The following is a 13,027-nucleotide window of genomic DNA, read 5'->3' as shown; positions in this document are numbered from 1 at the left end:
CAGGCTATGAATTTCCTCATGCAAATATTTTGCATAGCCTGTGCAACCCTTTCTGCTACTTATGCAGAACTGCACAGGTTGTATCCCCTTTATGCAGATGTCCTGCATAGCCTATGCAACCTATATTGCCTCTTATGCAGAACCGCACGGCTTATGCACCCTACTTATGCACATGTTCTGCACCCAGGTAACTCTTTCTTTTTGCTCTTAATTTTTACAATTCCTGGTCCATATTATTTGCTTTGAGTTTTGGTTATCCACTACTTGAGACATTGAGGACAATGTCCAATTTTGAGTTTGGGGGTGCACATTTTGATTTTTGGCTTTAACATTTTGATTTTTGCTTCATTTTTCACATTTTGAGTATAGGAACATCTCATCCCATTTCATTTACATATATTGTAAATATTTTACATATATTTCCACACATACATATACATAACACATTTACACACACATTATACATCACTTAGAAATTGTACACATTGCATACAAATAGACTTCCTCCATTTAGTTAATGCATTACTCATTTTAGGAATCATGCACCATGCATTAAAATCTTTTGCCAAATCCCTTGAGTATTGAAAATGTGCCTATGAGAGTGATTTGACTCACCTTTTAGTTTGGTTTATGGATTGAAAGTTTCCTAAAAAGTGCAAGGTTTTGAAGTGTCTATCCCTTGCCTATATCTTCTTAGCCAAAAAGTCACCCAACTAGTCCTTTGGAGATTGGAATGCTTAGAGGGAGTTATTGGATATAAGGTAGTCAAATGATGTCTCACCAATCCTAGAACAAATTTTCTAAACCTTTCAAGGGGAAATACCAGCTTGTACTTGAAAAGAGAGATGATTAGGCATTCTTTGATTAAAACCTTCTCATTTTAAACCTTTGGCCTTTTTCCTAATTAAAATTAACCCTTGCAAACCCCTTTGAACCTTTTTATTCCTAATTTTTCTTGAAACCCTTATTGCTACCTAGCCAATGAACCAAACACTCCAACCCTTTTCATGAGGATAATTGAATATTAGGTACATAAAAAAGAGAGAAAAAGAAAAGAAAAGAGAAAAAAAATATATACAATAAAAGGGAGAAGAAATGCTTGTCATCTTGTAAAAGTGCTAGAATATGTGTTTTTCATTATTGTCATTCAAATTGAAAGAAATCCACCCAAAGTATTAAAAGGAATGAGTTTGGGGGTGGCATTTTTAGGGACAATCATCAAAAGAAAATGCAAGATACAAGTTTAAAGTATCAAAATGTCCCTCCATTTTTATGTGTTTTGTAAATTATGCTAGCACTTGACAATCCTCATTGTATATTTCTCTCTCCCATATAAATATTAAAAAAAAAGAAAAAAATATATAATAAAATAAGAAATGTACCTTATGTTTCAAAATTGAAAATATTCTCATGCTTTGAATACTTTTTACCCATATTTCTTCTTAGCCTCTTTTTGAATCCCATGGCCCCATTACATCCCTAAAAAGACCTTTGATCTCTTGATAGCACTTGCTACATTAGTGGAGATAGGAGTAGGGAATTTGCCAATGGGATTGGAAAACTATTCATTCATTCATTCAATTCCATCATTCCATATAGAGACACTTTGACTATTGATTGTTCTAGAATTCCTTTCGAGCATGACCCTCTCTTTTGATTGGTTGGTTTGGGGATTTTGAATGATAATTGGCTTGATGGCTAAGCGGTGAAAGCTTGGATAAGCATTAAATTCTTTGCATTTTGAAGGATAGGTATATGGATTGCTGGTATGGCTAAAGGTGTGTTTAGTTACTTTAATAGGTAATTTTCATAGCTCTTTGGATAAGGCACCCCTAAAAATTTTGCATTACATTTTAAAGTTTGCTTGAGGACAAGCAAAAGCTTGAGTTTGGGGGTATTTGATGCATACATTTTGCATAATCATTTAGGTTTAATTTCATAGCCATTTTATTTGATTATTAGTCACTTTTAGCTAATTTCATTAGTTATTTAGTTAGTTTTTCATAATTATGAATTTTGGATTAATTTGTAATTTTTACTTTGTTTTGTAGGAAAAATGGTGTTTTTGAAGGACTGAAGAGAAATTTTGCCATTGAGGAGTGACTTCTACAGCCAAAGATGTCAAAAACAAGTTTTCAAGCTGAAATATGCATTGACCAAATTGTGCATAACTTGCCGCATATGCTATGCAGATCTGCATAAGGAGAAAGATCACTGTTCTAGAACCAGCCGAAATGTGCATAAGGAGACTGCATAGCTTATGCACATTCTCGCCTCCCTTATGCACCTTCACGGAATTGTGCATAACCTATGCACCAAGTCATGCAGTTTCGCATAAATGACTCAGAACCAGTAGCGCATAAGGGACTGCATAACTTATGCGATCCACTTATCTGATCCATAAAGAGTTCATTAATGAGCTGGCAGGAGATTCCCTCAAATAATTCCTCCTAGAACATACCATTTTAGGGCTCCATGTCAGAAAAAATGCTATAAATAGTCCCATTTTCCCATTTAAGGGGGGAGACAAGGAGCAGAAAAAAAGGGGAGAAGAGAGGCAGAATTTGAGGAGTCACTTTCACCTTCCACACCATTTTCAACCAAGATTTGCAGATTTCTTTCTTTCCTTACATTTTTCTACATTTTCTAGTGTTTAATTTCTTATTCCTTAGCTTAGATTAAAGCTTTATTTCCATTTAAACTCAATATATCTTGTAAGCATTATGGATAGTGAGTAGTTTACCTTTGATTAGGTAAGGGTTGTAATATTTGAGATATTTTGTGGATTTTGATTGGGTAATCCATATTTTGTGATCTTAATGAGTTTTATTCATTTCTTGTGTGCTTAATGACATGCTTAGTGTAGGATCCCATTAAGTGATGTTCTTAATCCATGGTTGAAGCACCGAAAGGAGAAGGCCTTGTGATAGATAATCAAGAAATTGGACTTAATTAACTTAGACCTAGAAATAGGCTAAGGATTAAGAGGATTCACAGATTAATTAAAGAACTTAATGGGTCTTAATTAATTCTAACTCCACGAAAGTAGGATTAGTTTGATTAAGGCACTCTTTGTCTCACTCGAAAGGGAATTCAAAGGATTTAAGAATTAATCTCCTTAAAACCCATAAGTTTCATAAGATTGGATAACCAATTTAAAATCCCAAAATAACTCGAATATGAAATCCCGAACTCCGGAATCGCCTTTTTACCATTGTTAATTTCTAATCGAATTTAATCACTTGCCATTTTGAATATTGCCATATTTGAACTTGCTTATTTCGATTTGATGCAATTTTAGTTTAATTAATACATTGTTGAATAGAATATTAATCTTGCATATTTAGATTTCATACTCCATTACCCATCAATTCATTACTTCAATTTCAAAAATACTTCAATTTACTCAACTTTTTACATCAAAAATTCAATCATTAACACAACTCCTCGTGGGAACGATATCTTTTTCTATACTACTTGAACGACCCGTGCACTTGCGGTAGGGACGCATCAGAGGTATAAATTAGACCCATCTCATGTACTACCAGTAGAAGAGATTGAGGTGAATCCAAACCTCACATATGAGGAAGAACCTATTGAAATTCTGGCATATGAGGTGAAGCAGCTACGGAACAAGCAGATACCGTTGGTTAACGTGCTACAGAACCATCATTTAGGCCAGGAAGCTACTTGGGAATAAGAGGAGGACATAAGGAGACAGCACCCACAGCTGTTCAGAGATTGATACCAGATAAAATTTCTAGACAAAATTTATTTTAAGGAGGGGAGAATTGTAACACCCCTATATGCATAGCCTGGTATATTTCACTGTTCCGGTGACCGGTGTCGGTCCAGACAATTAAGAGGATTAGAACTATATTTAAGACACCTAGAAAAGCCTAGAATGAAAATTAATGGTGATTACCAGATAGGTAAGTATAAATAAGAAAAACAATACATAAAAAGTTAAATGAGCCGAGGATCACAGCGATGGGTGACCTTACCAGGAAATGACTGCGAGGTCAGTCCTAACCCTAATTTTGAATGGGAAATTGTGACACCGCGGTCCTAAAAACTATTGCGAACCTTGTGTAAAAGAGAAAATCAGAGAAAAAAAGTTGATAAGTAGGTTAAATATTAGGTCAGGACTCCGGAAGAAATACTGGATTATTTGCAAACCAGATCAATCTGGCGAGGAGCAAATTGGTCAATTCACCCCTAGAGGTGACTCCTGACCTAACTGTCCAATAAAATCGGAGAAATAAAAATTTCAAAATATAGAATTAAATTAAAGAAGAATGAAAAAAAAAATAAAGAAAAAAGAAAAAGAAAAGAAAATGAATTATTACCTCACCATAGTGACATCATGCATGATGCAATAAAGGAAAATTCATTATTTTAATTTTTGACTAAGTCAAAAAGCAAAATAAGTACCTAAAAACAAAAGAAAAAAAAAATTAAAACACCATTCTTCTTCCTTGGCCGGCACCCCAATTCCCTCTCTCTCTCTCTCCATGGTTGTCCTCCATTAACAAGTTATTCAAGCTTGAATAACTTGCTTTTACCCCATAAATTTCAATCCTAACCCCTCAAAAGCTTCTAATTCACCATAGACAAGAAGATTGAAGAACAAAGAGAAAGAAGAAAGTGAAGCAATTGAGAAAGAGAAATTCAAAGTAAAGGTTAGTAACTTGAACTTGTAAATTCTAATTAAATTCATGTGTTTATGGTTGCATAAACTTAGAAATTATGGAGAAATCAAATAAATTACTCCTGTGAGGCCAAGAGGGATTTTTGGCCAGCCTTTAGGGGAATTGAAATTGCTTGAATTTGATGAAATTAAAGTGGTAGAGAAGTTGAATTAAGTATGCAGATTAAGAATATGCACTTTAAATTCACTAATTGAATGAAATACAAAAATTAGGGTTCTTGAGCTTTAGAAATTGGGGAAAAAATTGGAGGAAATGGTCAATTGATGCAATTGACCCTAATTGAGGTTAGAAATGGTCAATTGGGACCAATTGTGATGTGTTTGAATGAAAAGAAATGAAATGCAATTCGGATTTGTGAAGGGTCCCAATCTGGTAGTTTGACCTAGGTCCCTTTGAGGGACCAAAACTATAATTCTGCCACCCCAATTGATATAAGGCCAATTGGATATGAAAGTAGACACACAATGACACAATTTTCATGTGGAAACCATGCCCAGAAAATGACATTAAGATAGTGAACAATTAGGTCAAATCCGGGTAATGTGCACTGCCACTGTACAAAAATGATCAAATAAACAATGAACATTGTTTGTTCATTTGGGCATAACTTGGTGTAGGAAGGTCCAAATTACCTGACTTTTATACTGATTGAATGCTGAGACATAGCACTACAACTTTGATGAAGAACATAAACCCAAATTATGACCATAAACTATCCAAAAAGTGAGCTGCAGTAGCACACTAAAACTGCCAGAACCAAGAAAGTGCCCGGAATTTTGGGTTTGAACTAATCCGACCAGCCTTAGAAAAATGACCATGTCTTAGGCTACAAAACTCTAAATGGAGTGATTCAAAAAGGAAATTAAAGATAAGACAATAAGAAACAACTTTTATGGAGAACACTTAGCCAAATTCTCATTGTAACTAGACCAATGGAACAATGCAAAATATGGCACCAAAACTAGAAAATTGAATTTTCTCTTAGGAGACCTAAAAAATTTAAATGGCAATCAAGACCAACAAATTAGACACTCAAAATATGGTATGTGGATGTGATTGGAATTCACATACCTATTAAACATGAAAAAGTCAATATTTTGACTTGAATAGTGCCATGAATAGGAACCCCGAAATTCAAATTTCAAATAACGTTAATTTAAGCATATTAGAGCTAGAATTTAGTAGACATGAATTATTTATTGGATTTATTATAAGTTATGATACTGAAACACTGTAAATTATGTGTTCAGTTGAAAAGGCTTTTGAGAAAAGAAAGGAAACATCGAGTCAAGGCTAAGAGGCGACTCGTACAAGGTCTGTGCACAACATAGAATTTTTCTGTAAATTTTCTTTGGTAAATTGTTTTGAATGAATAAATTGTGACTTATTTGTATTGAAAATTGTGATTTAATGAAACAATATGTTTTTGACCTAAATTGTTGGAAAATTTAGTGCCATGTGATGAATTGCAGATAAATGTTTAGAAAATTGTTAAGATAGTTTTGAAACCACGGTGTCATGACCATATATCTGAATGCCTTACTAGCATGACTAGTGGGAGGAAATTGTTTCGAATTCCCTCTCTGGCTGAAGTGTTGAGGTATATGCCAGTAGAGAAAGAAATTTGAATGGGTACCCATAGTTTGAGCTAGCTAGCCTTAGTATGCCTCATAAGCCTCTTACTATTGAGATGAACACTATATTGATGGCATGATATGACTGTGTGTTTTTATAAAGTTTGTTTTGTGATTTCTGAAACGAAAATGCTTTGATGAAAATTTAAAATTGTGTTTTGTATCTATTTACTGACTTCATCATTATCATTGGATATTTGTGATTTAATTATGCATAAAGGAGTATTTTTAGTATGTTGTGCACTACTGAGTCATTGTACTCAGCGATGGCCTTTTATTGCTGTCGCAGGTAGAGAAACTAGTAAAGCAGCCGAGTGAGCTGCTCAAGATCATAGTATTACCTTTGGATCTTTTATCGGGTATTACATTATACCCTTATTGTATATATTTATTTTGATGTAAATGACTGTATGTACATTGTAAATTGGTCTTGAGCAGTTTGTATAGATATTATAATAATATTTTTTTTAGATTTTTTGCTGTAAATTTATACTGATGAATGTAAATTAATTTTTATTTAATGGAATGTGAATGAAATTATTTAGCATTGTTTTTGAAGATATTTGAATTGAGAATTGCTTTGAATTGTGGAGTTTGGGAAAAATTGTATTGATTTGAGTTATGATGGTGGTTGATTTTGATGAAGTGAAATATTTGGAAGTGTTTTCTACAGGTGAAATTTTTTTTGTTTTCTCAAATACAGTCGGCACTTTGCCGAAATTTTTATAAAATTTGTGAAAAAATAGAAATTGTCAAAAATTTTACATAGCTTTTAAACCTCAATTAAAAGTTTTTAATACTTGCTAGAAGTGCTCACCATTTTCAAGAAGTAAGAAAATTTTTTAAAAATCCCTTGTAGTATATTTAATGGGTTATCGGTAGACGGAGTCGGTAATTCATTAGGTATACTACGGGATCATATTATGCCTTACAGAGGCGTAAGGTATGACAAGAAAGTTCAAAAATAAAGAGTGTCTATTGTGCATAATAGTATTGATCTCATGATAGCAGATCCGTTAATTAAGGGTTCACAATCTAAGACATTTAAAGAATATTTTTTTATAGTGCGTCTTGATTGTATTAATGTATAATGTATTGGCTTTGACACTCTGAGCTCATTGATGTATTTCTGATATACATTGAGGTGTTTCCTATTTCTCATGATTGTGTACACATAATATTTTGAGTGAATGATAACAGAAAAAGTCTTTGGAGACATTATTGTGGACCATGAAGTAATAAACATATATCCATTATGTACCTACTATGGTAAGTTGCTAGTATTGTGGTATATGGAAGGAAGTATGTGATTAAACAATGTACAACCGCTATAACCCATACTTAGTAATTTATTATAGGAAGGTAATTATGAAGTACATTATGGAAAGGATTTGTTTATTTTATGCGTGCCTAATGTTTATGTTATTAAAGTTTATATCACCTAATTATTGTGCCAAGTAGGAGAATGTAATATTTTATTCGATAATTAATATTACTATATTGGCCAAAACCAATTCCTTTAATGTAGTCCAATATTAATTGATATTTACTTTAATTAATACAAATCCTAATTATACAAGGATTATTTTAATTGAAGTAAATCCTAATTCTAATTGTATAAGAATACTTAATGAATGTATCAGATTAAGTCTTATATATATATATATATATATATATATATATATATATATATATGAGCTGGTCCTCTCTCTATCCATAAGGTTACACATATTCTCTTTCATAAAGTCAAAAATATAAGGGTCATCTCAAGAAAGTCTTCCATCGCTAAAGCCTTGTGTGTAAATAAAAAAGGGTCAAGAGAGAGAAATCAGTTTATTGAATCAAATGATCTCTCTCAATTACTACTATGACTCAAGTAAAACTCCGCATTAGGTACGCTTTCTGCATCTGTGAGAAATTATTTGTTCAAGATTCATTATTAGGGTGATAGTTGAATCTTACATTTATAATTCACATTATATTTATGATTGTTATGATCTATTAAGATTTATTTTACAAAATCTTCTTATAATCATCTCAATTGCCCATATATTTTGCCATGGTTGTGCTGATACGTAAAATTATCAGTGAAGACAACTCGGAGGCATCTTTCAATTTGGTATGCAGGGTGAAGAGGTGGCTGAATGTATTTTAATGGAGACAAATAAGATCAAACCTATTTTTTTTTTTCCAAAATTTAATTTACTATTAAAAAAACTTTTTTTTTTATATTTCGTATTATATATATATATATATATATATTTCATTTTCATGTAGTTTTTTTTTTCTATTGCCTCCTTAATTTTTTATTTTTTGATTTTATTGTCAAATTCTTCATTTTTTTTATTGCAACAAAGGGCACATATTTTTTTTGTCAATTGTTGTTTTCACCTTCCATTTAATTTTTATATTAAAAAATATATTTTTAAAAATTTTTGTTTTGGCTGCTGAAAACCGAAATCAAATTAAATTTGAACTAATCCTAACCCACTAGAAATAGAAGTTAATTTTAAAGTGGATGAATAGAAATTATTAAAATCAATCTAGAATCAAAATGAAAACTGTAATTGATTATTTTCAGCCGTGACTATGCCTACCATGCATGATGGGATATGAATGAGGAAAGTAATCCTGATTTTTAATCCGCTAAAATGACATGTTTTCTCATATATATTTAACTGTGTATATGTATATATGTGTGCCTTGAGAAGGTAATTAAATGAAATAAAATGGCATTGCAACATAACTAAGGGGAACTACAAGGAGCTATTGAATTGAATTTCTTTCTTAAAAAGTAGCCAGCAACTGCCATTTTTTAATGGAGATGTTTGACACCAATAATTATATAATAACATGCGTATATATCTTACAAACAATGATAAATTAGTAAAGTGGCGAATCTACAAGTTTTTAACTGCCAGCTAATTGTCAAATAAATTTTTATTTTAAATAAATTAATAACTGAAATTGTATATATATTTAATTGACTTGTATGATTATGAAATCCCTGTGTTATATAATTTCTTGACTGACACATATATATATATATATATATATATATATTATTTAATATCAGCTAATAAACAAAAATTTAAAAGCATTGCCTCTAACAATTATTTTATCAAGAATAACAAAAAGAAAAAAAAAACTCAAATTTAATTAATTATTTTATTCTCCCTAAAACCCATTGCTTTAGCTTTGCGTCTTGACCAACGCCCAAGAAGTTTCCTACTTGTTAATGACACGGGTACCAGCCGCACGTGCGAATGTTCACGCACAGCTAGGAGTCACGTGGCTTAATTAATTCTGTGACTTGAGCTTCTTGGAGATGACCTCATTCCAGATCTCAGTGAATGCTTCAATGATCAGGCCATGGTGATAAGGAGAATTGAGCTCTAAGAAGCAATTTAGAAGCTCCTGAAGATCATCTTTGGAGTAGATTTCTTTCTCAAAGATCATTTGCAACATGGAATGCCTGAAATCTTGATATGGATCATTAGAGTCCTTAACCACAGCAACGCTGTTGACGATTTTGGAACTTTTTGGATCGTTTTCATGATCAGATACAGAGTTTGTTATTGTGGAAGTGCAGCTTTCTTCTTTGTCCCCTGAGAAGCTTCCTCTTTTATCACAAGAGCTTGAAGAAGAAATACAAGGGTGAGGATCCTTCTGGGAAATGGTTTTTTTGGTTGATCTGGGCACTGCACTAGGCTCATGTACATCTGAAGTTTTTGATGACCTGCAGCAAATGCAACCGCAGCTTGCATTTGCTGCAGTGATCACTGTTTTAATAAGAAGATTTTTCTTGGTGGAGGGCATTGCGCAGAGAGAGTCAGGAGATGGAATAATAATAATAGAATTGTTAGATATAAAGAAGGCGTTATTGGTAGGGGTGGTTGTTAGGATTGAGAGAGATGGTGTACTTGGGTAGGAGACATTTTCTACAATCTTGCTGAGAAAGAAAGGTTTTAAAGGCATTTGACTTAACGTAGGGAGTTCGGGAGAGTGATCATTTTCTCGATAAGATTTGTCCTTTCTTTAGTTATCCTTATCCCTTAACCTAATCTGACAGTTTAATTAATTACCCTTGAACTTCAGAAAACACATTAACAAAATATCATTTCCATCTTATTTATAAAAATAAATTTAATATTCATTCTAAAATGGAAATATTAATTTAGTTCACATTAAAATAATAATAATAATAATTGTAGCTTCATAGTTTACCAAAAAGAAGTAAATAATAGTAGGCTCTGCGACTTTAATTACAGCAACAAGCGGATTTGTTGACACCTTTGTTTCTAATAACTAACGAGGCAGACATTTTATGTGATGCTTTAACTAATTCAGCTTGTGATTAACAACTTAATTATTGGTGAATTTATTTATATATGATCGGTTACAAGTATTACATTCAAATTAATCAAAAACTAAAGCAGCCCCAGTAGCTATAGTTTTTGTAAGATATCCATGGTTGGGTTGGATCCTTGGGTTCTACTTTTCCTAATTAAGAAACATACCAATTATATAATTGAAAATACCATATGGATTTATGTAATTGAAACGAATTATTAATTAAATTTGTACCAACATTAATATATTGTGTCCTATGAATTAAGATAGATCTATCTTATATATATATAGCCTTCACCAAAAAAAAAAATTTTAAGTAATCAATAAGTAAAAATTATATAGTCTTTATTAATTATTAGTTTACTTCAAGGTTATTAAACCCTGGAAAGAGATTGACGCAGTTAATGGATTGAGTTAATGAGTCTAACAATTTAATTAGTGGATCATTAATTATTAATTAAATATTATATTTATTAATATAATTAAATAATTTTAATCGATTAAATTTTATTTTTAAAATTACTATTTCAACATTTATTAGATTATATTTACATATATCTTAATAATATTATTAAAATTTATGTGTAAATATTAAAAATATATAAATTTTAACTATTTTTTATTCTAAACATTTATAGTTAATATATAAAATAAAATATAATTATAATTGAATAATTATCTTCTTAATATTTATAAAATATTAATTATATATTAAAACTAAAAAATGAACCCATCATTTTAACAAATTTCTTCTATTACTATAAATAAAAGAATTAGAGTTAAATAATATCTTATTTAATTATTTACTAAATATAATTTAAATTTTTAAATGTTAAAATATTAATATAATTCGAGTCGATAAATTATTAAGCCAACATATTATCAATTCAACTATTAGATCATTTGATTTTTATTTTGGTCAACTCTTTATCTAATTTAATAAAAGAACTGATTCGATTTTATATCAAAATCACTGATTAATTTATTTAATTTCAAGAAAGTTGTCAATAGCACGTGTGCAAGGTTAGGCACAATTACGAGAAGCAAAGGCTAACTAATTAAAAGAGCTAATCATATTAAAGTCATTTCTAATATATGAGCTGAAACCTAAAAGGAATTTAATTTAATTTAAAAAAAAAAAAAAAAAAAAAAAAAGAAGAAGCAGATAACAAGAATATCTCCTTTTGCGAGCAGCCTATCAAAAGCATTGGTAATCTTCATGACAAACGATGAAGTCAGGCACAGGACGCTTTAGCATCAAAAATTTTTATCAAAACACAGCATGTATGCATGACGAAATTCATTTATAAAAACATTTTTATATCTTGATCAAATTTAAATAAATTTTTTACCTTTTAGTCAAGGGCGAAACTATATGGAGCGTGGCTCCCATAAGTTTTTTGAATTAAAAAAAAAAATTATCTATAATTTTAATGTATTTTTTTTTTTAAATTATGGGAGTTTGCTCCTCTAAAATTTTTAAAATTAAATTTTACATGTATATTTTATTTTTTTCAGAAAAAAATTATTTTTTATCTCTCCAATATTTTTATCATTGTATAAATTATTTAATTTTAATCCCTTTATATTTTATATTTTTATTTTAGTATCTATATTTTTCATTTAGTTTCTTATGAATATTTATTTTTACCATCCCAGAAGTAAAAGAAAAAAAAATATATATATTTCTTATAACAAAGAATATCATTAGTTTCTGTCATTGTTATGTTTGCAGTGAGGATGCAAGTGACTTATATGGTTAAATTTAAGATGTTTTTGTTGCTCAGCAAAAGTTATTTTGAATTTTATATTACTGAGGATAGAATTTAACTGAGATTTATATTGCTTTCTGAGTTGTTGCGTAGTTTGGATAAATATATATATAGATTTTATTAAATAAATAAAAATCAGGAAATACTTGATGCATATACATTAATTTAAACTTGAGATAATAGATTTTTTTTGATATCTAATTTAGATGTGGATATTAAGTGAAAAAATTTACAAAACAAATCAAGAAGATACCATGACAGCAAAAAAGCTTAATTTAGTTTTGTCTTTTTTTAAATTAAGGGAAAGGAATTTATACAACGTAAAGGATTAGGAACAAATACGATTTTTGGATCATATATACTAATTAATTAATGGTGAAAGTCATATAAACAAAGGAGTTGAGGTTTAGTCCCTCTTCCCTTCTCTTATTATGTTTTCGTTTCTTCTTTAGGGTTTAGTCTCTCTTTCTTCTGTCGATGCGGCCTCCTTTGCCTTAGGGCAGGGGGCCTCTGCAAAAGGATGGCTGAAGCTAAATCTAAGTGTAAGCTAAAGGCG

At 30.7% G+C, this 13,027-nt stretch overlaps 1 protein-coding gene across 1 annotated transcript; it reads right to left on the bottom strand.

The window, feature by feature from the left end:
• Nucleotides 1-9,495: 9,495 nt before the first annotated feature.
• On the bottom strand, nucleotides 9,496-10,280 carry LOC110663087 (transcription repressor OFP4). Its single transcript, XM_021822299.2, has one exon. It carries the CDS (start codon nucleotides 10,163-10,165, stop codon nucleotides 9,647-9,649), a length of 519 nt encoding a protein of 172 aa, XP_021677991.2. The 5' UTR covers nucleotides 10,166-10,280; the 3' UTR covers nucleotides 9,496-9,646.
• Nucleotides 10,281-13,027: the final 2,747 nt, after the last annotated feature.

The sequence above is a fragment of the Hevea brasiliensis genome, chromosome 6 (assembly GCF_030052815.1).
Source record: "Hevea brasiliensis isolate MT/VB/25A 57/8 chromosome 6, ASM3005281v1, whole genome shotgun sequence".
NCBI lineage: Eukaryota > Viridiplantae > Streptophyta > Magnoliopsida > Malpighiales > Euphorbiaceae > Hevea > Hevea brasiliensis.
Note: the sequence above shows the minus strand (reverse complement) of the source record. Positions and strands in the feature narration are given on the sequence as shown.

What these genes read in the sequence shown, in the direction of transcription:
- LOC110663087 (XM_021822299.2), bottom strand. Translation starts at nt 10,165, where the DNA reads ATGCCCTCCACCAAGAAAAATCTTCTTATTAAAACAGTGATCACTGCA.